Genomic DNA, 26,378 nt, shown 5'->3' with positions numbered 1-26,378 from the left:
ATCAACGAAGTGTTTTGATAGAATAGTTGAAGACAGAGTGTTGCCAGTGGCAAAAAGGATGGGAATTCACAGGATACATCATTTCAGGGCATTCTAAATCCACTTGATTGTTGATATTTTTTTTCTAGCTTAGTAAGTTGTTACTATCTGGAATGTACAACAATGAATGGTGAAATCAAAGTCAGTTCTGATTTCCAAACGAGGATTATATTTTACCTCTATGTGGAATAGTTTAAGTTCAAAACAAAAAGAACAGCAGTTTAGTTAAAAGAGTTCATGATGGAACAGTGAATTGAATAGTTTATTTCTGTGCTGTTTGATAGATTAAAATATGATATGATTTTGGAATCGGAGGATATGGTCTGGGCATGACACCTGCTCAGACACAAGTGCAAATACCCAGAAAGTGGGAAATTAGACTGGACATTACAGAATGGTATATACTAAGTTTCTGCCACTATTTCTTGATTAAGTCATAAAGAAAAGGTATATTTTCTAAATGTTGTGACTTTATCTTATTTCCCTCATGACCTCACTACTCTTCACCTTTGTGGCTTCCTCAGACCAACAATCATCTTTCACTTGGCTTTCTTTGGGGGTTTTAAAGGCTGCAGGATATCACTAAGTGCCACACAGTCAGTGCGGTGCTTTTAAAGGATAGTCACAATTATAATCTGGGAGTTTATGGAACTCAATTTAGTCAGACGGAAGCCCAGGAAAAGCAGTAAGCAGAAGGTCCTGATAGTTTTGTAATGAAGTTGAAGGAGAATGTTGATATGAAGCATAAGGTGAAATCCTTTCCACTAAAGAATGCCCTGAAATATTTTACCTAAACTAAAAAATTGGAGCCCCAGTTTAGCATCACTTTGGAAAAATGGCTTCTCTGTTATTGTAGTACGACATTAGAGATGAACTCAAGATTTTAAGGGGGAAGGGGGTTCAACCTACAACCATCTGGTGCACAGGGGAGAATGTAGCTGAAAGAGTTAAAATTGACATGCAACATGTTTATGTCCAGGAGTAGGATAAAAAATATCATTGCATCATCTTGGGATGTATTCATATCTGGATCAAAGTGATTAAAAGATTGGAGGAAAATGCTTATAATATAAGGCTTGTTTTTCATAATGTTTTCAGTGTATCTATTTTAATTTTGATTCGGGTTTTAATTTCAGGTCGTGGACAAAATATATGGATTAGTCCTATTGGCAGTGCTATGTTCACAATGCATGTTAGGATTGACATGCACTCTCAGCTTGGACAGAACATTTCGTTCCTACAGCATCTTGTAGCTCTGGCTGCAGTGGAGTCTGTGCTATCCGTTCCAGGCTATGAGGTCTGTCAAACCTCTGCTCTTTCATAATGTAAAAATACTTACATTGCCGCAATCTCCCTCACTTTGTATATGTGAATTGAGTATTCAAATCAAGTAGATTTAAGGGCAAAGAGGTAAGCTGTGGTGAAGAAAGCTTTTGTTATGCTGGCCTTTATAAATCAGAGCATTGAGTATAGGAGTTGGGATGTAATGTTGAAATTGTACAAGGCATTGGTAAGGCCAAATTTGGAGTATTGTGTACAGTTCTGGTCACCGAATTATAGGAAAGATGTCAACAAAATTGAGAGAGTACAGAGAAGGTTTACTAGAATGTTACCTGGGTTTCATTTCCTAAGTTACAGAGAAAGGTTGAACAAGTTGGGTCTTTATTCTTTGGAGTGTAGAAGGTTGAGGGGGGACTTGACAGAGGTATTTAAAATTATGAGGGGGTAGATAGAGTTGAGGTGGATAGGCTTTTTCCATTGAGAGTGGGGGAGATTCAAACTAGAGGACGTGAGTTGAGAGTTAAAGGGCAAAAGTTTAGACAATAGGTGCAGGAGTAGGCCATTCAGCTCTTCGAGCCAGCACCACCATTCACTGTGATCATGGCTGATCATCCACAATCAGTACCCTTGTCCTGCCTTCTCCCCATATCCCTTCACTCCGCTATCTTTAAGAGCTCTATCTAACTCTTTTTTGAAAGAATCCAGAGAATTTAGGGGTAACGTGAAGGGGAACTTCTTTACTCAGAGAGTGGTAGCTGTGTGGAACAAGCTTCCAGCAGAAGTGGTTAAGGCAGGTTTGATGTCATTTAAAGTTAAGTTGGATAGCTATATGGACAGGAAGGGAATGGAGGGTTATGGGCTGAGTGCAGGTTGGTAGGAATACGTGGGACTAGGTGAGAGTAAGAGTTCGGCATGGACTAGAAGGGCTGAGATGGCCTGTTTCCGTGCTGTAATTGTTATATGGTTATTATATGGTTAAGCTGACAAGGATGAGAGGTAGAAGATCAATATATTGTGAATAGAAAAGTTAAGGGAAAGAGATAGCAAAGTAGGGATGGGAAAGAGAATGGAAATTCAGTAGAATGAGGAAAGACAAATTGGTGAAGAGAGCTGAAAAAAAGCTCAGAGATTTGGAGTAAAGTTGAGCGGGGGAGGGAAAGAGATAGACTGATGAGGTAGGTGAGGACTATGGAGATGGGACAGATTCTTCAACAGCGGAGATGATAGCTGGGAAAATTAGAATTGGAAATGATGTGTCCACTAGGAGTGCCTGTTTCTGATGCTGCAAAGAAATAGGAAGGACAAAAGTAGATGCAGGATGGATAGAAGTAGAAGAACACTATATGAGAAATAGAGGAGGATATTAGAATGAATGATTCTGAGAGAATCGTGGCTGATTCGCTCTTCATATTAATTCTATTTTCCTACTCATGAGACGTGCGCGTAGACGGATCCACTTCCACTCGTCATGCCTACAGAAGATCATGAAAATCAATTGGTAAGACAGAATTCCTGACACGTAAGTGCTGTCTGCCACTGACATGCCCAGCAATTGCTGATGAAACATCAAGTCAGATGGGCAGGCCACGTCGTCAGGATGTCAGACGATTGCACCCCCAAGCAGTTGTTCTTTGGGGAATTCTCATGGTGGTCAGCAAAAATGATCCAAGGCCCTTGAGATCGATTATGCTTCTTGGGGACATGCAGCCTTGAATCGCTCATCCTGGCTCAGCCTTCTCAATAAAGGTGCCGCCAAAGCTGAAAATAATTGCAACGCTGAAACAAAAAGGAAATGACAACAATGGAAAGAGCAAGCAGCAGGCACCTCAGTTACAGAGCCTTCACCCAGTTCCCTCAGGTGTGGGAGGTACTTCCCAGTCCGGACTGGACTCATCAGTCACCTCCAGGCACACAAATAACAAACACACCCACCCAAGGACGTCAGTGGACCTCACTGCTCACGATGGACACGCACACATTTTCCTACCCGAAATCAGTGAAAAATGTTTGACTACCCAGTTTGATAGAAAAGGAGGAAAAGTTTTAACAAGAACTGGAATGGTTAATAATCGTAAGATGTTTTGTCAGCAGGCTGAGATCAAATTATTGTCATGAGCTTCTGTAAGGATAATTCGTTACCTATTTCTGAAATGAATGTTTTATTTCTTCTGCATTGTGCTATGTTAATGGAAAATCTAATATATCATGTAATACATGTTTCTTTAGGACATTGATTTGAAGGTTAAGTGGCCAAATGACATCTACTATGGTAATCTCATGAAACTGGGTGGTGTCCTGGTCAATTCTACCTTGATGGGAACAACTTTTCACATACTTATTGGTATGTACAAAACGTAACTATGTGTATGTGTAACGTGTGAGTGTGTGTGTGTGTGTGTGTATATATATATATATAAAATCTAAGAGAACAACTCACTTGAATGCCATATCTGATTTATTTTTGTCAATGGTGTATTTTAATTAATGAACATCAGCCACGTTGGTATTTCAGAAGTGGAGTATTCTTCAATAAATTTCCATATTAGATATTGTTTGTGTATTAGACAAATCTAAACAGGATGCTACAAGTTGAGCAAATAATTGTGGCTAGCATTAAAAGTTCAAAGGTTAATTTTATTATCAAAGTATACAACTCTGAAATCCTTCAATTCTGTGAAATCAAGAAGAGAAAGAAAGGCAGCAGGATCATCAAACCCCAAATCCCACCTCCCTACGAACAAAAACACGACAGGCACATCAACCCCCAGATCTGTCCTCTGGCACAGAAACCGAGCAAAACAGTTAAGGCACTTCGACCCCCAAATCCCTCCCCTGGCACAAAAGTGAACAAAACAGATTAGCAAATGTTTTTCTCTGTATAACTCAACCATATTGGTTTGCTTTATGAGAATCCACTTCTATATTCCATGATTATGTGAGGTCTTGTTTCAAAATTTTATTGAATGGCATTGAGATCAGACAAATAAGAACAAAACCTTTTGCTCCTTTTGTATCTGCTAAAGACTGGATACTGTGGAATATAGAACAACTGCAGGAGAACATGTACTGTGTAAAAAGAATGTTCATTAAAGGAAGGTTAATAGTCAACCTTTACTTTTTACCATTGAGAGGATCTTCTCCAAGGATCGTTACCTTGTCCTGGTGGAGAGGAGAATGAGCTCCTGTGATCCCTGAGAATGATGCCATCCGGAGTATAGCCATCTGGCACTTACCTCCTGGTAGGGTCACCAGTAGCGGTAAGGTGCATGGGAAGGTTCCAGATAAAGAATGATCCAACCAGGACCTCAGTCATGGAGCTGGTGGGAGATGATGACACATCAGAAGGCAGAGAGACAGAGGAAGTTTTCAGTAGTGACGGGTCCCCAGTCAGCTTGCATTCCATGCCAGCAGACCCTGACTCTGATCTGTCAAGGACTGTGCGGTGACTGACTGTGCATCGGTCTCCCCACGTTAATCAAGGTCATGCACTGTTGTTCTTCATTATAGGAATCCACTCTAATATCCCGGAGTAAGTCTCATGGCGATCAGCAAGTGATGAATGAGGTAGGATTGTGAGGTCTGGAAGCCCCTAGTATGTGGAACCCCAATCAGCCTCTGCAGCCACGTGAAGACCCACCAAAAGATATTCCCTGAGGGCAAGGGTTCCCAGCCTTTCTTATGCCATGGACCAATACCATTAAGCAATGGGCTTGTGGGCCCCAAGTCGGGAATTTCCAACTTGGAAGAACATCATTCTTATCTCAAGTGATTACACTACCGTTGAGAGAAAAAATATTACCTGGTCAGTGTCCAAAAAAATCAATGAGCATACCTCATCATTATCTACTTCAATCCATTAATAAATGTAACAGTAATAATTAAGCATTTTGCTCTAGAATAACATCTTTGAATATAAGCCTAACAACTTAAATAAATACAAATTTGACTGCTTAAGCACGGCCTTGAGAAAACCTGTTGCAAAATTGTGATTTTTCTCTTCAAATCAGCACTCCTTTTATACATGTTCTCCTGCAGTTGTTTTGTATTCCATAGTGTCCAGTCTTCAGCGGATACGGTATGTTGAAACGTAAAAGGATTTTATATTCTTAAGGTTTATGCTAGTATAAAGAAAGCCTAAGCAAAATAAGCATTTTTCAATGTAAATTTTATTGAATTTGTACAAATACTCTATTTGTACAGAGTTGTCAAAGCTGAGATTGCTTAGTTTGAGCTACATTTTATAGATGTCATCAATTTGAATTTTAAATAATGGTCTTATCTATTGGTTGAAATGTTACAATAAGGCAGAATCTTAATTTACTGTAACATTCATAACCAGAATTATGGCTAAATAATCTTAAGCTGCATTGTGTTCGACTGCAGACTGCTACAACATTCATGGACTCGAGGCCTTGGACTATATATTTTTTTGTGTTGACTGTATTTTACTGATATATGTGCTGTGTCTGACCATTGGCCCCTTGGTCCCAGAGTAACGCTGTTTTGTTTGGCAGTATTCATGGGTATTCATATATGGTTGAATCACAATTAAACCAGAACTTGAACTTATCCACTTAAATAACAAGTATGATTGTGATTTTACATTCTGAAACAAATTTTAATCTTTGCTTTCTTTTCAAAAGGCTGTGGATTCAACGTAACTAACAGTAGCCCAACTATATGCATCAATGATATTATTCAACAGCATAACAAAATGCATGGGACTTGTTTACAGCCATTTCGAGTAGACCAACTGTTGGCAAGGACAGTCACTATCTTTGAAAATCTGATGAGCACTTTCCAAACCAAAGGGGCAAATGGAGTTTTGCCACTTTATTATAAGAGATGGGTACACAGGTTAGTAAACATAAACAATTGTGGAAGATGCATGTTCATGCATTCTGCAGTACAGATTCAATTATATTGTATCCTACTTTCAAAATAAGGTAAGTAATTAAAAATAATAGCATAACCTCTCTTCCTAGAACTTCCTTTATGCAGAGTCCTAGTTCGGCATGTGAAGAGAGATCATAGTTATTAATATAATGATTATGCTTTTATATCATGTTAAATCATTATTTATAGATAGCTGCTTGGATTTTGTCTGACAAAAAACTTCTGTTACAGTTGAAATGAACTCCTCTCAGACATAATTACAAGTTCAGGACAATTTCAAGAACATTGACCTAGAAATGTTACCTATGTTATTTTTTAATGTTATCAATGAAATTGAAGTTCCCTGACATGAGATACAACAATCGTTTCCAGATAGCTTTAGATCATTTTGGAATTTTGCCTCAGCACTTCCTTGAAAGTTAACCCTCGTGCTCTTGATATGATTTTCTATTCAGCTGCATACAGGTTAACGTCATTAGCCATGCTGCATTCTCCTTTCTAACCTGTAAAGACCAGTACAGGTGTCCCCTGCTTTTCTAACCTTTGTTTTACGAAACCTCACTGTTACGAAAGACCTACATTAGTTATCTGTCCTCGCTAACAGAAGGTGTTTTCACTGTTACGAAAAAAATCAGCGTGCGAAAAAGGCAGCGCGCGCCCCGAGCAACCACTCTCCCTCAGATTCGGAACGGCATTCTAGCCGGCATTGCTTAAACACGTGCCTGTGAGCAGCCGTTAGCAAAATGAGTTCTAAGGTATTGGAAAAGCTTGGAAGAGCTCATAAGGGTGTTACACTTAGTGTAAAACTAGACATAATTAAGTGTTTCGATCGTGGTGAACGAAGTAAGGGCAAAGTGAGTTTGGCTTGTGGAAGTTGACGAAGATGATGTTGAAGAGGTTTTGGCATCCCATCACCAAGAACTGAGAGATGAAGAGCTGATGCAATTGGAAGAGGAAAGGATAACAATCAAAACCGAATGCAGTAGCGAACGGACCGAAAGTGAAGCCGTGCAGGAACTGATCGTGAAGCAACTGCGTGAGATTTTCACTGCAATGATAAAGTGCGACTTTAATTTTGAAAGAGTACGTTGGTTTAGGGCATATTTGCAGGATGGTTTGAGTGCTTACAAAGAACTGTATGATCTAAAAATGCGTGAGGCTAAGCAGTCAAGCAAGCCTTCTACATCAGCCTCAGCAGATGACGAACCTCGACCTTCGACATCAAGGCAAGCAGACATAGAAGAAGATGACCTGCCTGCCCTGATGGAAACAAACCACCCCAACCCCCAGGCGGCGGAGAATGCAGCGGTAGCCGGGACGCACCCAGCACATCCTTAAGAGAAAAGCCAAAACAAACAAGCTAATTAATTAGGTGCCGCCCGGCACATAAATGTCGGCCCAGATCAGAGGCGATTGCTGATTGCGTCATGTCTGATCTGCGCCGACATTTACGTGTTGGGTGGCACCTAATTAATTAGCTTGTTTATTTTGGCTTTTTTCTTAAAGATGTGCTGGGTGCCTTCCTGCTGCCGCTGTACCCCTGCATTCTTCGCGGATCGGTATCGGTCGGCTGCCTGGAGGGTGGGAGCCACTGCACCACACCAGCCTCCAACGACTCAGCTTAACACACCATCATCAGTGTGCTTGGTGCTGTACCAATTCCAGTAAATGATACTACACTGTACATACGTTATTTCTACTTTATATCAGCTGTGTATTTTTATGCGTTATTTGGTATGATTTGGCAGCTTCATAGCTTAAAGGTTACTGGAGAGAGTGTTTTTGCCGAGAGCGCTTGCGTGAGATTTTCACTATGGAGAACAGTGCGGCAATGGTTGTGGGGAAAGTATTTCTACTTTATATAGGCTGTGTATTCATCATATCATTCCTGCTTTTACTATATGTTCCTGTTATTTTAGGTTTTATGTGTTATTTGGCATGATTTGGTAGGTTATTTTTGGGTCTGCGAACGCTCACGAATTTTTCCCATATAAATTAATGGTAATTGCGTCTTTGCTTTACGACATTCCAGCTTACGAACCGTTTCATTGGAATGTTCTACCTTCGGATGGCGGGGGAAACCAGTAGTCCAAAGCTGTCTTCGCAGACTGGTTTCATCAGCGTGGGGATTCAATGTATACATTGAGTGGCCATGTTTTTAGGTACACCTTGTTAATGCAAATATATATTCAGCCAATCATATGGCAGCAGCTCAATGCATAAAAGCATGCAGACATGGTCAAGAGGATCAGGTGTTGTTCAGACCAAACATCAGAATGGGGAAAAATGTGATCTAAGTGACTTTGACTGTGGAATGATTGTTGGTGCCAGACAGGGCGGTTTGAGTACGGTAGAACTGCTGGGACATTCATACAAAACCATCTCTAGAATGTACAGAAAATGGTTGAAAAATCAAGAAAATATCCAGTGAGTAGCAGTTCTGTGGGCAAAAACCCCTTATTAATAAGAGAGATCGGAGGAGAATGGAGGAGACTGGTTCAAGCTTACAGGTAGGCGACAGTAGCTCAAGTAACCATGTATTACAATAGTGTGTGCAGAAGAGCATATCTGGATGCACAACATATTGAACCTTGAAGTGGATGGGCTACAGCTGGGTTCCATCTCTAAACCTAATAAAAAGGCCACTGAGTGTATATTAATATAGAACTTGTTAGCAAATGTCTTTTTACTTTCATGGCAAAATATCAACAATCTAATTTTCACATGAGCAAGTGCATTTGGAACTGCTTGAGAGTGTTGCATTTGGTCTGTATCCTGATCATCTACTTCTGATCATTGCACGTCTAAAATGGTGACAATATCCCCATACCATCATTGAGGTGTTCCCACAACCAATGATCTCACTTTAAGTACTCTTTATCTTGTTATTTCATCATCGTCGTGGCTATCCCTTGAGGTCGAGGATGACGGTCTTCATGCTGAAAAAGTGGCCCACAGAGCGAAGATGCCTGTGTGTGTATTTGTTTAATGTGTACTTGATGTAGCACTCCAAGAAGCACACGATACTTCACAAATCAACCAGCTGATTCCAATGGCATGGAAACCACGACGATTGGAGCTGATGGATCATCCGCCTTCACAGCCGTTGAGTTCGAAGTAACTTCATCCGCCTGTTCCACCGTTGAGATCTTGTTTGGATTGTTCTTTGTCAGGGACCTCACCCTCGACCTTAGCGCCATGGGTGTCCCTACCAGGAGCATAGCTCCAGATGGCATTGCTCTCAGGATCACAGGACCACACAAGCTTCTCCACCACGACAAGGTGACAATCCACGGAGAAGATTTTCATGCTCTCATTATTTATTGCTATTTATTTATAGTTGCATTTCGACAACTTGTTTTCTCCTGTGCTGCTGCGCATTCATTGATCCTTTTTACAGTTACTGTTCTATAGACCGTGTATGCCCACAGGAGAAAGAATCGCAGGGTTGTTACTGGTGACGTGTATGTACTCTGATAATAAATTTTATTTAACTTTGAATTTTTAGTCTTGAGCCAGTTCCACTTCATGTCAGTGGTGATCGGTTTTAATGCTTTACTATCTTATGTTGCTTTTTAAAATAATGTCTGAAATATGTACTTCCCAAACACTTCCACTACCATAGCCCTGATAGTGAGAATCGAAAAACTGGGAATCTGAGATAAAAATATATTCAACAAGTCAGGCAGCATTCCGTGGAGAGAGAAACAGAGTTATGGTTCAAGTCTTCAGACCCTTTGATAGATCTAACACGTTCTATCCTCGCCACAGTGCTGAGGTCTGGAGGTACTTCGACTAAGCTCTCGGCACCATTTTTTGTGTGAGACCTATGCACAGACTCCTGGCCTGCCCAGAGCTTTCACTTACAACTGCAGAAGAAGACAGGCACTAATGAGGGTATTCTATTTGAAGCATAACTGTTTCATCCTATGCATGTGGTGGATTTTCCATGCAGTCCGGAAGCATTTACAGTTAATTTCACTGAAAGTTGATCACGTAGTCCGCACAGACTTCCTTGATTATGGTGTTGATTTGCTGTGAGATGTCAATTCTTGAGTGTCCAGCACAGAGCTATAGTGATGTCACTGGCAGGATGGTCAATCACTTGCCAAACTGAACATAAAAATCACAACTTTTAATTAACAGCTTAGACATTTCACAAGAGTTTAAAATAAAGGTTGGGACTATCTGGAAGCTGAAGCATCTTGGATCTTTTTAATGAAAGATAATTAATTTAAAATTCATTACATTTTGAAATCACAGAATTATAATTCGCAGATGTAAAATTATTTGTCTTCATATGGGAGAGCTTAATCCATTCTATGATTAAAAGTTCACACCTCATACATGAAAGCACGAAGTTTCAAGGTATTTTACAGAAAGTATTTTGTAAAAATTCCTGAGGTTGCTGTCTGATACTGACTTCTGAAGATTATGTTACAGTTGGTGCAGCACTGTAGAGCAGCTGGGGATTACTGCTCGCATTACTTGCCTCAGCATAGGGAAGATATAGAAGCTTTAGAGAGAGCACAGAGCAAATTTACCAGGACGCTGCCTGGATTAGAGAGTGTGTCTAAAGGTGGAAATGTTTTCTCCCAGAAGTTAAGGAGGAGGTTGCTTGGTAGAAGTGTATAAGATGATAAGAAATATTGATAGATTGGATAGCCAGGGCCTTTTTGGCTAACGCGAGATGGCATAATTTTAAGGTGAATCAAGAGAATATATTGGGGGGGGAGTATCAGAGATAGATTGTTTTTACACAGAGAGTGGTGGGATCATGGAACACGCTGTTGTGGGTGGTGATGGAGGGGTGCAGATACATTAGAGTTTTTTAAAAGAGTCTTAGATAAGCATATGAATATAAGAAAATTATCAAGGGCTATGTAGGAGGGAAGGGTTAGATTGATATTGGAAAAGGTTAAAAGGTTGGCACAGCATCACAGGCCAAATGGCCGGTACTGTGCTATACTGTTCTATCAAATATAAGTTTAACTATACAGAGATGTATTCTAAAAGTTGCTGTTATTTTCAAGGTGATATGATGGAGCCTGCTGATCCTTCCTCTACACAATCATCAATTTGAACTGTTCCTCTCTGCTGAAGATTAGAAATTTCTCCCTGATCAGTGAGTGCCTATGGGCATGTACAGGGTCTCTCTGTTTCACTCCCTCCTCCTTTTTCTTTCCTCTTGCCTCCAGAACAGCAGGACTGGTTTCAGTTTTTTGTTAAATATGATAACATCCTTGGCATATTTTTAAAAATCATTATTTATTTATTTTATTGAGATACAGCGTGGAATAGGCCCTCCACTGTTCAAACCATGCCAACCAGCAAGCCCCGATTTAACCCTAGCGTAATCACAGCACAATTTACAATGACCAATTAACCTATATGTCTTTGGACTGCAGAAGGAAACTGGAACACCCGGAGGAAACCCACGTGGTCATGGGCAGAATGTACAAACACCTTACAGATAGCATGATTTGTGAGATTTGCTCTACATACGCATATAGAACAAAGAACGAAAATCATCTCAACACAGTACAAACCCTTCACTCACAGTGTCGTGCTGACCTTTTAAATTATTCTAAGATAAATCTACCCTTTTCTTCCAACATTTCCCTCCTTGTTTTTTTAATCATTCGTGTGCATATCTAAGAGTTTCTTAAGTGGCCCTTATACAGCTGCCTCTGGCACCTGGCAGGGCATTCTACACACCCACCACTCTCTTTTGCGGGGGGGGGGGGGAATGCAAACTTGCCTCTGACATCCCCCCTATAATTTCCTCTAATCACTTTAAAATTATGCCCCTCATATTAGCCATTTCTGTCATGGGAACAAGTCTCTGGCTGTCCACACTTTTACATCTCTATCAAGACGCCAATGTATGCATCACAGTTGACATTTTAGGATGCAGGGAGATAAAAATGGATTAATAAACCAAGACTACTAATGTTTATTTCTGAAACTTTAACACATTCAGGAGACACTGCAAGGGGCCCAGTGTTTCTTTCTTTCTCCTTGCAGCTTTCTACACCTGAAACCAACTGCTGTGATGAAATATCATTAGTTTCCTCAGTCGATCTCATTCGCATCGCACTTTCCTTGCATTTGAACTGCCTACCTTCAGTCATCTGCATCAGTGAAACATGTTACAGGCATCAAGAGACCAGAGCTGAATATTTGAAACAGAATTGCACAATGTCGACTCCCCCTGCCTTTGCACACAGATGCTTCCAGTGTTGCTTCAAATTCCTATCCTCCTAAAAAGGTGACCAGCTCTGTGTTCGAATAAGCTGTTTGCAAAGGCCACATTGAAAAGCTGCCTGAACAAAGTATGGTTTGGCAGTGCATTTTAATAGAGACCAAGGATAGTGAGAGTTGGAGAAACAACATTGGGCCGCACTCGCATAGAGGGTAAACACTTGGATTAAAAGGGAAAGATTCAGATGTTGGAACTGAAAATAAAATGTAGTTTGTTTTGTACTGAATTTCAGTCTAGTGGTTGAGACCAAGTAGAAAGACAGGCCAAGAAGAAATTGTGAGGTGGCAATATGTCTTACCATTTAAAAAAAAATAAGTTGCAGTTTTGTTTCACCTACTTTTCTTAAGAGAAAATTAATGGATTTTGCATCTGATTTTTAAAAATTATAATCCATAAACTTTGGGGAGACCTACTAGCCTATAATGTCAGAAAAAGCTTCTGAAATACCGTTGTATAGTTTTGGATAACTGCTCAGAAAACATGCATGCCCAAGCCTTGCAGTTTGCCGGTTGGGCTTTTCTTCAGCTGGAGAATTTAATAATCAATGTTGTCCTCAAAGCAATGTGTGGAACACAGTGGGACTTCTGTGAATGTAATGCATAGTGACTGCACTGTTTGGAATTTTTGTGAAGGTTGAGAAATGATACAAGGATATTTGAACATTTTCATTTATTTGTAGCTGGCATGGCACAGCATGTATTCAACAGGCATAAGTATAGTGGTTTAGCTGACTGGCTGAAAAATTTACATCCAAATTAATTCTTCTGACTGCTTGAGTCTTGAGCTTCCCGAGTAAATGAACTTATAAGCATCAAATGATTTATTCTTTTTTCTTTGCTGTGGTCTCTGAACGTTCTTATTTTAAAAGCAAATTAATCCAGTCATTGAAATTGTAGTTGGTGTATGTGAACCAACAATAGGTAGTCCGACTGACCCGAATTCAGTTGGAGATGTTGCCGGGCCAGTTTGGAATCCAGTTTATCTTTTATTTTCACTTCCTACATTTTTTTTTGATTTTCTTCAATGAAACAACCTTTGGTTATTCCCTTCCTCATTGCAAAACAGATGGCCTGTATGATTTTGGATTTCTTGGCCTGCACCAGAAGTGCTCAAATATTTTAGGCTTGAGCTTCTATTTTTAGGTCAGAACTGAAGACCACATTAAAAGTGCAATGGATGTTGTTGGGCATTATGAATAATGCAAAATGGCAATGCTTCTTACATTCACAGAATTGAACTGTGCATTTGAGGTCAAAAGCATGAAAGTAGGTGCTAATTTGAGGGTTGAGGTTTGGTTATCATTAAAAATAAGGGGGAAGAGCCAAAAGGAATGTACACACCAGATATTCTAATGTAGGTAAAGAAAATGCTACAATATTTTATAGATGATGTGATAACAGGATACTTAAGGCCTTCAAGTCCTCCGCTTCTGTCTTGATCATCTAGTCCCCCTCCACCACCACCACCTTTCGACTGTCAGAACTGGTCCTCGCCCTGAACAATTTTTTCTTTGGCTCCTCCCACTTAGCTGTGGGCACTCACATGGACCCAAGCTATGTCTGCCTCTTTGTTGGCTATGTAAATCAAATTATGTTTGAAGCCCTCCCTGGTTACCCTTCCCAACTCCTCTTCTGCGACATTAACGACTGCATTGGTGCTCCTTTATGCACCCCTGCTGAGCTTGTCAATTTTTATCAAATTTGCCTCTACATTCATTAGGTCCATCTCTGACACCTCCTACTCCTTTCTTGATCTCTTTGGAGACAAACCGTCAACCTATGTCTTTTATAAACCTACTGATTCCAATGGTTATCTCGACTATAGCTGTTCCCATCCTATCTCCTAAAAATGCTATTCCCTTTTCTCAGTTTTTCCATCTCCTCCGCCTCTGTTCCCAGGAGACAGCTTTCCATTCCAGGATATCAGAGATGTTGTCCTCCTCCTTTAAAGAATAAGGTTTTTCTTTCTCTACTACAGATGCTGCCTTCACCCACATCTCCTCCATTGCCTGTACACCCACGCTCACGCCATCTTCCTGCCATCGTAATAGTGATTGAGTCCCTCTTGTCCTTACCTACCACCCCATCAGCCTTGGCATTGAACACATCATCCTCTGCAACTCCTGCCATCTCCAAAGGGATCCTACCACTAAACCTAACTAAACGTATCTTTACTTCCACCCCCCCCCCACCATCCCTCCCAGCAGCTTTCAGCAGGGATGGCTCTCACTTGTCTATTCGTCTCTCCCCTCTAATCTCCCTCCACCACTTATCCCGGAAGTATTAAGTGTTACACCTGCCCATACACATCCTCCCTCACCTCCTTTCAGGACCCCAAACAGTCTTCCGACGTATTTTCTATTGATGCTGCCTGACCTGCAGAGTTCCTCCAGTGTTTGTCTTACTTAGAAATTTCAATGGGATTAGACAAATCAACATGGAATTTTGGAAGAGTAATATTTAACAAATTAATCTGCAGAGTTTTTGAGGATACTACTGGTAGAATAGATAAGGGAGAACTTTTGAATGCTTGAATTTTCAGAACACAGTTGGCCAAGTTGAACGTAATAAGTTAATGAGTGAAATTAAAGTACATGGGGTGAAAATAATACAAGCATGCCCGAAAATTGGCTGACAAACAGGTAATAGAGCAGGAATACGTATGATAAACACATGAAAGTCTGAAGATGCTGGACATCCAAAGCAACTCACATAAAATGCTGGAACTCCGCAAGTCAGGCATTGTCTATGGAAATGCATAGACAGTCGACGCTTCAGGCTGAGACTGTCCTGAAGAAGGATCTTGGCCCAAAATGTCTACTGTTTATTCATTTCCATAGATGCTGCCTGACTGGCTGAGTTCCTCCATTATTTTGTATGTGTTGCTTAGGAATACGTTTGACTCTGTCAGGTTAGCAAGTGGTGACTTGGGGAATGATGAGGATCATTATTCACGAACAGTTTGGATGAAAGAATCAAATGTAACTTTCCTAACAGCACCAGTGCAGCAAAAGTGGACGGGGCTGTGAGAAGGCCGCCGAGAGAACTCAAGAATTTTTAGACCGGTTGGGTAGGCAAACATGTGTTAGGATGTGTAGTTATCCATGTCGATAGGGAGAAGAGAAGTACTATATTACACAAATAGGGATCTGTTGATGTACAGATTGTCCTGGCTATCCTTGTACATGAGTCACTAAAAGTAAATATGCATCTGCAGCAGGCAGTTAAGAAGGCTTTTGCTATGTTGACCTTGGCTTTGTGCACAGAGCAAGAAGCACATTACTGTTATATTATAGCATCTTGGAGAGTTAGCTGTAGTTTTGAATTAAGACTGTCAAACAAGGAGAAACTGGGCCAACTAAAATTCTATTCATGGGGTAAGACATTTAGGACTGAGGTGAAAAGTTATTTCTTTAGTGGACGATGAATGTGTGGATCTCTCTATCATAGGAGTGGTGGTCTGGGGCAAGTCACTAATAGATTTAGGAAAGAAATAGGTAAAACTCTGTATTAATCTGCCATGGCGCTGGATTGCAATGTTCTAGAACACTTTTTCCAATTAAGACTCCAACACATTATTAAATCATTTCCAGAGCAGCACACACAAAATGATTGGGGAGCTCAGCAGGTCAGGCAGCATCTATGGAGAGGATTAAACAGCTGATGTTTCAGACCAAGCCTCCTCTTCAGGGCTGGAAGGGAAGGGTGTAGAAGCCAGAACAGGCTGGGAGGAGGGGGACGAGTACAAGCCGCAGTGATAGGTGAAGCCAAGTGAAGGGGAAGATAGGTGGGGGGGGGGATGAAGTAGGAAGATGGGACGTGATAGATGGAAAAGGCAAAGGGCTGTAAAAGAAGGAACTTGATAGGACAGGACAGTGGACCATAGAAGAAAGGGAAGGAGGAAGGGCACTAGACTGGCAGGTGAACCATAGAAATTACAGCACAGAAAAAGGCCCTTTGGCCCTTCTTGGCTGTGCCGAACCATTTTCTGCCTAGTCCTACTGACCTGCACACGGACCATATCCATATCCCTCCATACACCTCCCATCCATGTATCTGTCCAATTTATTCTTAAATGTTGAAAAAGAACCCGCAATTACCACCTCGTCTGGCAGCTCATTCCATACTCCCACCACTCTCTGTGTGAAGAAGCCCCCCCTAATGTTCCCTTTAAACTTTTCCCCCCTCACCCTTAACCCATGTCCTCTGGTTTTTTTCTCCCTTTGCCTCAGTGGAAAAAGCCTGCTTGCATTCACTCTATCTATACCCATCATAATTTTATATACCCCTATCAAATCTCCCCTCATTCTTCTACGCTCCAGGGAATAAAGTCCTAACCTATTCAACCTTTCTCTGTAACTGAGTTTCTCAAGTCCCGGCAACATCCTTGTAAGAGAAGGGTAAGAAAGGAGCTAGAATGTGAAATGGAAAAACAGAAGGGGGGGGGGAGAGAAATGACTGGAAATCACTTTTTTAAGATGCTGCTCAGGAGCATAATACATTTTCCACTTGGCAGGTGAGTTTAAAAGGAACACAAAACAAACTGCTGGTGAAACTCAGCAGGTCAAGCAGCATCTGTGGAGGCAAAGGAATGAAACCCTCCAATGTTCCTGACACAAGATCTTGGTCCGAAGCACTGACCATCCCTTCATCTCCACAGATGCTGCTTAAACTGCTGAATTCTTCAAGCCGTTTCGTGCCCCAGATTCCAGCATCTGCAGTCTCTCAAGTCTCAAGTTTAAAGGGAATGCAGGAACTGTGGGTCATTGAACTTAAAGAGAGGTTGGGAACTGGGGGCTCTGGTGTGTTAGAGAGAGCATGGGAACTGGTGCCGCCTGGCGGACCATCAAAATATGACAGTCCATGGAATTCGAGGGGAGAGTAGCAAATTGAATCCAAAATTGGATCAGCTGTAAGAAGCAAATTGTTATGGTTGAGGGTTTTGTGACTTGGTAGGCTGCACATTGGGACTCCACAGGGCTCAGTACTACATCCCTTGCTTTTTATATGATATATTAATGATAATGGACTTCAGTGTAGGGTAGATGATAGACAAAATTGTGGTTGATCCAAGAGGAAAGCTTTAGACTGCAGGAAGGTATAGATCTCGGTGGCTGGGCAGAAGGTTGGCAAAGGGAATCTAATTTTCAAAAGAATCAATTAATTGGGGACAGAGAGGAGAGAAGAATCACGAGGAAAGGAAATAGACAGTAAATAGGACTATTGAAAGATGCAAGGAGCAGAGGGATCTTTGTGTATGCCATTCAACTTGCTGTGAAATGTAAATGGTGACACATTTAGTATATACAAATTAATTAAGAATTATTTATCTTATTTCTTTGAAAAACAAATGACATCCCTATGAATCTTCATTTTCATGGGCATGCCACCACTGATGTAATCCCCTCCACAGCTGCGCACCATCCTGAATTGTAATCATCATTATTAGGTCTCAGTCCTTTGGGCGTTCAACGTTGGCGTTGGAAGCATGGCGGCTCTTGCAGGCTGCCTTCAGCATGTATCCAGACCATGTCGATCATTGACGCCAAAGCCACATTTCTCTGTATGTTTTGATGTACATGTGACAAATAAAGCTGATATTTAAAAAAAAAATCATCTTTAATACCGTTTTGAAGATTCCTTCATCGGAAGGCCCGTAACAGTTCAGCAGCAGCTTCTCAAGGGCATTCCTTTATACTACTTCCAGTTTTTGAAGATAAATGAACAGATAACTATTTTGGGGTGTTTGGTATCCTTAAAATGATAGTTATAGAAACCATTATAGTGAGTATAGCCTTCTTATAGCCAGTAAAGAAGGTATTGTATCAATGGTGTTTAGTGTTCGAAGCATGACTTAGAGAAATGATTCATTTTTAATGATTTTGAGCAGAGAATTTAATCTACCCTCTCAGATTAGACCCAGGCTGTTAGAATTGAGTGACCGAAGTTTTCTTTGTCACTTACCTAAGAGGATGGATATATTTTAAAAAAGCCATCTATTTGGAGTGGTACGCCTCTATCTGTCTCCCACCATGAGCACAACCTTTGGCACTGTATTCCCTCTCAGTCTTCAGTCCCAGACTGCACCTAACAAGGCACTCCATCCTTCTGGGCTCTCGACTGAGCCAGAGATAAATACGAGAGATTCTGAGATGCAGGAGGTCTTGAGCAACGCACACAACGTGCTTGAGCTCAGCAGGTCAGGTAGCATCTAGGGAGGGGAATAAACAGTTGACGTTTCAGGCTGAGACCCTTATATCAGGACTGGAAAGGGGGAAGAAGCCAGAACAAGTAGGTGGGGGGAGAGAAAGGAGTACAAGCTGACAGGTGATAGGTAAAACCAGGTTGAGGGGAAAGTTGAGTGGGTGGGATGGAAGAATGAAGTAAAAAGCTGGGAGATGAGGTAAAAGGCTGAAGAGGAAGGAATCTAATATGAGAGGACAATGGTCCATGGAATAAAAAGGGGAAAGAGAAGGGATACCTGAAGGAGGTGATGGGCAGGTGGGAAGGGCTGAGGTGGCTACCAAAATGAGAAATAGTAAAAGTGGAGGAGGGAGGAAGAAATTACTCAACTTTAAAGAAACTGACATCATGCCATCAGTTTGGAGGCTATCCTGACAGACCATGAGGTGTTGCTCGTCCAATCTGAGTGTGACCTCATCATATCAGTAGAGGAGGGTATCAACCAACTTGTTGGAATGGAGAGTCAAATTGAAATGGGTTGCCGGCAGGAAATCCTGTCTTTTGTAGTGGACAGAGTGCAGGTACTCAATGAAGCAGTCCCCCAGTCTATGTTGGGTGTCACCAGTGTGAAGCTACTCTGCCATCTAGGGTGCAAGGGAAAATCTCAGCAGAATCTGGAAGGGAGTCTGCCTGCCAACACGTAGCTCCGATATGAAGCTCCCAGCAGCAAGTGATCCAGTCCAACAGAAGGTGGAAAGTTACAGGGTTGATCCTTCAGCAATTGCCAAGCAGGTTCCACTCATCCAACCATCTACTGATAGGCTCCTGTAACTACCATTTCGTGAGTCAGAACATTCAGTGCATGGAGTTCAAGAAAGAGGGTGTGTTGGAGAGGCAGGGATTTAGAAAGGGGATTATATACTACAGAACCTACCTAGCAATAAAGATCTACCCTGCAAATGATTAGGAGAAGTATCGAGTCAAGAATGAGGTGCAAGAATCGGGAATGAAGAAAGTGAGGCTGAACAAGATTTGAGAGATGCAGAGTTTGAAGCCATTGTTGTTAAATTGTTTATTGTTAAGGGCTGAGTGATATAGGGTTAAAAGTTAATGATGGTCACAGGGTGAACAGGATGCAGCAATTGCAGACAGTCTGGTCAAATCTGAAATTGGTCTATGATGAAAGATGCCAAAAGCTGCTGGAGTAGAAGACAATGGTATCAAGCTATCTACACTTTTCCGTGGGGTATGAGGTCTTGTCCAAGACTAGCTGTTAGATACTTTATTTGAGAGCAAAAATAGCATACAAAAATTGAAGATAAATTCTTTACTCAGTGTAGTGAGTGCTTAGGATGTAGTGCCAAGGGTGGTGGTAGAGGTAGATACACTAGGGCATTCAGAAAACTCTTAGACACATGGATGATAGGTATATGTAGGACTATGTATAGGAGAGAAGGGTTAGAATGATTTTAGAGAAGATTAAAAGGTAGGTACATCATGGGCCAAAGGGCCTGTACAGTGCTACAGTGTTCTGTGTTCTACGATAAAGATTAGCTTTGTCACATGTACTTCAAAACATACAACAAGATGCATTATTTGCATCAAATCAAATAAAATCAGTGAGGACTGTGCTGGGCTGCCCGCAAGTGTAGCCACACTTCCAGTGCCAGAGTGCTCACAATTACTACTTCTAACCATATGTCTTTGGAGCAACACAAACAAAATGCCAGAGGAACTCAGCAGGCCAGGCAGCATCTATGGAAAAGAGTGCATTTGACGTTTCCGGCTGAGACCCTTCAGCAGGACTTTGTGTGTGTTGCTCAGATTTCCAGCATCTGCAGATTTTCTCTTGTATGCCTTTGGTATGTGGGAGGAAACCCATGCGGTCACAGGCAGAGCGTACAAACTCCATACAGGCATTGGTGGGAATTGAACCCTGATTGAAAATCGCTGGCACTGTAAAGCAAGGTGCTACTTGCTATATGCTGCTGGACCGTGCAGCTGGGTGCTATCATAGCAAAGGTTTAAACTTGTCAACAATTTTTGTTTTCGGGGACAGCATGTAGATGAAGTATTTAGTTGTGACTAGGGTTAACTGAGTGTGTGCAGAGCTGAAGAACTGTAATTTCCTGGAGATATTTTAGATCGGTAAGAATTAAAACCAAAGTCTTTGTCCTGTGAAGGTTGATTTTAAATTGTACAGATTGCATATTGTTGGATGGAATTACACAAATGTACAAACTCTAATATTCTGTTACTTGTATCACGCTTCTTTACATTGTACAGTATGTATAACCTAAATTTAGTATACAGAATTTGGTCTGAGAATCTTGATTTCACTTGCAGTCATGTCAGCAGCAATCTCTAGATATGTGAAATCGTTTGTACAAAATGGAATCAGTTTCTTATTAACACTAAGTCCTTACATTAATCATACTCTAAATACTCAAAGCTACCCATTGTTTAGATGTACAGGGAAAAAAAATCTGTCTCACTACTCCTCATTTTCCACCAGAATTTAAAGACTGGGAAATCTGTTTATCTGATTGACTGCTTTATCCTCTGATATTGTAAACATGATCACCTTTTATGGTTTTCCTAATTGCTTTTTGTTTCTTTTGAAGTGGCACACAAGTACGGTTATGGAGAGAAGATGGTCCTGCAGCGTGGGTTGTTGGACTGGATAGTTCTGGCTTCCTTCAGGTTCTAAAGGAAGGTGATAGTGACATTGTTACTGTACAGCCTGATGGGAACTCGTTTGACATGCTTCGCAATCTTATCGTCACTAAGCAGCAATAAAGCTGACCAGGTTTGGTGGAACATTTGCTCTTCTGGAATTTTTATGGTATTTAAAGACACAGCGTGGAATAGGCCCTTCCAGGCCTTCGAGCCACACCACCCGGCAACGCCTAATTTAACCCTAACCTGATCTAGGGACACTTCTCAGTGACCATTAACCTACTAATGTGTATGTCCTTAGACTGTGGAAGGAAAGCAGAGACTGGAGAAAGCACACGCATTTCACAGGAAGGGTGTTCAGACTCCTTACAGTGGGCTCTGGTTTTGATCTCCGAGCTCCATCGCCCTGAGTTGTAATAGTGTCACGCTGACCGCTATGTCCCGTAGTGCCCAATGGAATAACAGAAAAGCTCAGAAATGTCTTTTAATTCTGTTACGGTGTGAATCAGCAAAGTCACCATTTAAGACTGTTAGAATAAGGGGTCAGCTTTCTGCCAGAGGGGTACAAGGTTGCTGAGGTTAGAGTATTTTGAGTCATAGAGTTATAGAAAAGTACAGCATAGAAACAGGCCCTTAAGCTCACGTAGTCCGTGCCAAACCATTTAAACAGCCTCAACCTCACCCCACCATATCCCTACTATCCATGTACCTATTGAAACTTCTCTTAAACGTTGAAGTTGAGTTTGCATGCACCACTTGAATGCCAAGCAACTGATCCTTCTTGACCAACCTCCCGTGTGGGATCTTGTCAAGTGCCTTGCTAAAGTCCATGTAGACAACATCCACTGCCTTTGTGGATATCGTCAGGGGAAGAAGGAAGTTTGTAAGGTTACTTGTGAAAGGTATCCCAAATATAGGAAGTATTTTTTTTGGTAGCCTAAGTACGAAAGTAAAAAGTTGTACTTGATACACTTGAAACAGGTAAACGGCTACAATTTCATAGGCAGTCTCCTGTGCTTGAGGAAACGTGAAGTAAATCCAGTGAAGGGTTCCAATCATTACTGGTGACTGACTTTAAACAAGGAAAGGTTAATGTGAGGATATTAAAAAATACTCTTGTGTTTTATCAGACACCCTGCCTAAGGTCGGGCTGCATTAGCTCAGACAGTCTGCTTTTCAAGCAGCACAGTTGACGAGCTGGCAGAAGTTACTCTTAATTTAGCATAGGATTATCTATTATTACTTGATGTGAAGACAAATAGGAAATGCTCTTCCTATTTTCCTTTCCTCCTCAGGACGTAGCCGAAGACGATGTCTGATGTCTGAACAGGCAAATATTGTTCTGCGCCCAACCAACAAACTACAGCAGGATACTGATCACCTCTTGGACATCTGGCCAGTTTTATGAGAAGGAGGCCTGAGCAGGAATTTCCCACCAACCTCTTCAGACACACTGCCCACTTCACATCTGCGGTCTGACATTTGACAGCTTCTCATAAAATTTTCCTCACTACAGGTAGATGAATACCATGGTTATATAAACATTTCTGTGCCTTTGTATCAGCTGATTACTGCTCAGATGTTCAGATTTTGTTTTATTAGGAAAACAGACTAAGAAATTGATTTAATTTGCTTTTATTCTGATCGTTCCTTATTTACCATTTATAACTTACAACTGTACAAGATGTGTTCAAATAGGAACTTACGTTTATAAACTTCTTTATTTGAATTTTTATTTAAAATTTTCTTTCAACATGAAGCACTCCTGCAAGTTTGTACCGAATAATTATTTTTGAATTTTTTAATGCAAAATAATCTAGAAAACAAAAACTGATATTTGTTCTGTAGAAAATATTCCAATTTGAAACGTATCATTATAAGGTTTGTATGTAAGATATGTAACATGTTGTAAACAGATCTTGATTATAACTTGGTTGTCAGGAAAATTACTTCTGAAGAAGTTAACAGTAGTTTGTTCAGTTTTTGATGTTTACAGAAAAATAAACGCATTTTCTACAAATTACATCCAGAATTTTCCTTCTCATAACCTATTGGAGTTGTAATTTTTGATATGCTCTTTTAATAACCAGTTTTGTTCTTTTCTAAAAATTCTCCCTAAGTTTTGAATAATGTTGTATGATGGGAGTAGCAGATTTCACATTCATCCTCTACAGCTATCTATGATGATTAGTGCAAAAAAGCATTCTCAAAACTCTCACATAATGTGGGATTTCAGTGGAAAATGTGTGAGCCTTTCAATGACTAAAGATACAATCATGAGGACAAGTCTACATTTCCCTCTCTTTTTTCAGTTTTTATACCATGTTCTTCTTGGTGGTTAATTTAAGGCAGAATTGGCAAATAAATATTTTCAGCAGCTAATTGATAACCCATTTATTTTGCAATTGCTGGCAGTATTTTAACTGCTTATGTTTAGTTTGTTAATTTATTTTGGAACTAAATAATTAAAAAAAAAATCTTGCTACTATTCTCTACATCTTTCAGTTGTGATCATTGGCAGTTTTATATGTAATATGAAGCAATCAGATGCATATTTTTGCAGGTTTGATATTTCTTTCGCAATTACTGTAGGTTTACTTTGCATATTCCAGTGGTATTGTTCGGATGCAAAGTTATATTCTTTTTGTAAGAATGGTCAACCTTATAACACACAGATGGTTATATTCTGTCTTTGAAGGAATAGATTCTAATAACTAAATAAACACTTTCAGTTATGTCATAGTTTAAGAAATAGTGGGATTAAAAAGTGTTCATCACTATCAGGCTCCACCTTAAAAACAACTAGCGGTAAAAAGGCTAATGGATCACCAGATATGTTATACCCAAGGCTGTACTAATAGTTTAGCTAATTAGAAAAATCAACTATTTTTCCTATTCCGCAATTTTATTTTGACTGTTTTTAAACAAAAAACAAATGCCGATACAATTGTAATATAAGAATTTTGAATGTAAAATACATTATTATTTCATTTCCTGTTAACAGATGGAAGCTAATGAAGTGTGGACAAGTCAGTGCACAGGTGGAACTTGTGGGAATAACTTAGTTTCCTCTTTGTATGGGTTCCTTTTTTGTGTGCATGACCTCTCATTGTCTTGACAGCAGGCAGTTTTACATTGAAACACATCATTTGTCACTGACCTTGTATTTGCTTCATTACCGACTATCCAACCAAATCCTTCCACACCAAACATAGGAACCCCACTGTTATGTTACTTAACAGACCTGAAGGAGATGTTGGGGGTGGAGGGAATGTGCTTTTTATAGGATAGTCAAGTCGCTAGAAATTCATTTCTTTACACATGAGATCTGAAATACGGTGCAGTTTGAAACTTTGGAGCTCAATTAAATCATACTGAACAAATACAGTTATATCCAATTTCTGCTTAAGATCATAAACTGAAGCAGATGTAGATTCACAGGAGATTCTGCAGATGCTGGAAATCTTGAGCAACACATCGAAAATGTTGGAGGAACTCAGCAGGTCAGGCAGCATCTATTGAGGGAAATAATCAGTCAACGTTGAGTAAACGGGTGAGACTAGGTAATGGGGAAGGTAGTTGGGTGGGGGAGGAGGGATGACGTAAGAGGCTGGGAGGTGATTGTTGGAAGAGGTAAAGGGTTGAAGAAAGAGGAATCTGATAGGAAAGGACAACAGAATAAAAATGAGGTGGGGAACCGCAGAAGATGGTAGGCAGGTCATGGGAACAAGGGGGAAGAAAAGGAGTTAGAGGGCCTCCTTAACTATCACCTACCACCTTGTACTCCTCTATCTTCCCCCAACTTCTTATTCTGGCTTCTGCCCTCTTCCTTCCAGTCCTGGTGAAGGGTCAAATGAAAAGACTGCTTATTTAGAGTCATAGAAGAGAACAGCACAGAAATAGGCCATTCATGCCATCTAATCCATTGAAACATCGAAACTGCCTACTCCCACCAACTTGCACTGGGACCATAGTCCTCCATACCCCCGCCATCCATGAACCTATCCAAACTTCTTAAACATTGAAATCGAGCTCGCATTCTTTTATTCAGCATTTTTGTGTTTGTTGTTGAAGCAAACATAAGTAATTTGACCCCTCGTTCTTATTCCAACGTTCAGTTAGTTCATAGCTGATCTTTTACCTCAGTTCTACTTCCTTGTACTATTCCCGCATATTATTATTTCTAAAATAAATCTATCGACTGCTTCTCAGAGTCTGTGAGCTTCATGTTTATTGCAATCTGGTGTATATGACAATAAACTAATCAGAATCTGATGTCTATATTAAGCAAGTGAGGATGAAGAAATTCCTGAAATGACCTGAACAGTTGACCCTTTATTTTAACTCTGTGACACCTTAGCTAGGGGAAACTATCTTTCTTCCATTAGACCCCATAAGGAATGTGCACATTTCAGTGAAATTAAAAGACCATAAGACATATTAGACCAGTTCGCCCATTGAATCTGCTTTGACATTCCATTGTGGCTGATTTATTATCCGTCTCAACCCCATTCTTTTGCCTTACCCTTCTAACCTTTGACATCCTTGCTAATCAGAAACCTATCTATCTCTGCTTTACATATGCCCAGTTGTTTGACCTTCACAGCTCTTTGTGGCAATAAATTCCACAGATTCATCATTATCTGTCTATCACCTCTTAATCTTCTAAACTCAGGAGGGTTGTATTCTAAATCATAAGGAAATAGGATTAAGAATAGGTTACCTAGCCCTTCATCAAGATTGCACTGACATTTGATATGATCATGGATGATCTTGTCAGCTTAATTTGGCCTCATTCAACAGGAATCAATCTGGTGAACCTTTGCTGCACAACTATTGCAAATATTTCCTTCCTTGCGTAGGAAGACCAGACCTGTACACAATATTGTTGGAGTGGCCATTGTGTGAGTGGACCAGTGTTGGAGTGGGGAGGCTTTGGTGAAATAAGCATCTGATAAGTTTCTTCTTCTTCATTTTTCCTCTGTCTGTACATAGTGCAGTGAGGATGGTTCCAGGAGCTGTGTTGTGTTCTTTGT

At 40.6% G+C, this 26,378-nt stretch overlaps 1 protein-coding gene across 2 annotated transcripts in view; it reads left to right on the top strand.

Annotated features, from left to right (window-relative positions):
• Positions 1-23,747, top strand: part of hlcs (holocarboxylase synthetase (biotin-(proprionyl-CoA-carboxylase (ATP-hydrolysing)) ligase)) — a 254,168-nt gene extending 230,421 nt beyond the window's left edge. For both annotated transcript variants that reach the window (XM_063050341.1, XM_063050340.1), the window contains 5 exons: positions 1,176-1,336; positions 3,547-3,661; positions 5,964-6,177; positions 21,288-21,472; positions 22,638-23,747. In XM_063050341.1, the coding sequence (XP_062906411.1) occupies positions 1,176-1,336; positions 3,547-3,661; positions 5,964-6,177; positions 21,288-21,462 (665 nt within the window). In that variant the 3' untranslated portion in view covers positions 21,463-21,472; positions 22,638-23,747. The remainder of the gene's footprint in view (positions 1-1,175; positions 1,337-3,546; positions 3,662-5,963; positions 6,178-21,287; positions 21,473-22,637) is intronic.
• The last annotated feature ends 2,631 nt before the right edge of the window (positions 23,748-26,378 follow it).

Source organism: Mobula hypostoma, chromosome 6 (assembly GCF_963921235.1).
Source record: "Mobula hypostoma chromosome 6, sMobHyp1.1, whole genome shotgun sequence".
In the NCBI taxonomy this organism is placed as follows: domain Eukaryota; kingdom Metazoa; phylum Chordata; class Chondrichthyes; order Myliobatiformes; family Myliobatidae; genus Mobula; species Mobula hypostoma.
The sequence above is the reverse complement of the archived record's forward strand: the minus strand, read 5'-3'. Positions and strand labels throughout refer to the sequence as shown.